This window comes from Buceros rhinoceros, unplaced genomic scaffold (assembly GCF_000710305.1).
Source record: "Buceros rhinoceros silvestris isolate BGI_N320 unplaced genomic scaffold, ASM71030v1 scaffold25719, whole genome shotgun sequence".
In the NCBI taxonomy this organism is placed as follows: Eukaryota; Metazoa; Chordata; class Aves; order Bucerotiformes; family Bucerotidae; genus Buceros; species Buceros rhinoceros.
In genome coordinates, this window is record NW_010431279.1 from 587 (window position 1) to 948 (window position 362).

The 362-nt window shown below is 65.7% G+C and overlaps 1 protein-coding gene across 1 annotated transcript in view; it reads left to right on the top strand.

Moving 5' to 3' along the window:
* AMT (aminomethyltransferase) overlaps nt 1-362 on the top strand; it is a gene marked incomplete at both ends in the record, with an annotated part of 1,384 nt that overhangs the window by 578 nt on the left and 444 nt on the right. The window contains 2 exons of the mRNA XM_010143385.1: nt 55-133; nt 246-352. Coding sequence (XP_010141687.1) covers nt 55-133; nt 246-352 — 186 coding nt within the window. The remainder of the gene's footprint in view (nt 1-54; nt 134-245; nt 353-362) is intronic.

Here is a 362-nt window from a genome sequence, read left to right on the forward strand (position 1 = left end):
CATGGTTGGCAGTGACCTGGCCTGTGTGCTAGCAGCCCACTGTCACCCTGTCAGGGCAGAGCAGCGGAGCTGCAGGCCGACGGCAGTGACGTCCACCTGGAGGTGTTGGACAACGCGCTGCTGGCTCTGCAAGGTAGCAGGGGCCCTGCGTGGGCCTGCCCTCCTCCAGGACCTTGCCTGATGGATGTCAGTGCCCTCCCCATGGCCCCCCCAGAGCTGTCCCCCAGAGCCACCTGCCTCCCCAGGTCCCTCCATGGCACGGGTGCTGCAGGCGGGGCTGTCGGATGACCTGGCCAAGCTGTCTTTCATGAACAGCATCATCACGACTGTCTTTGGCGTTCCAGGGTGCCGGGTCACGCGCT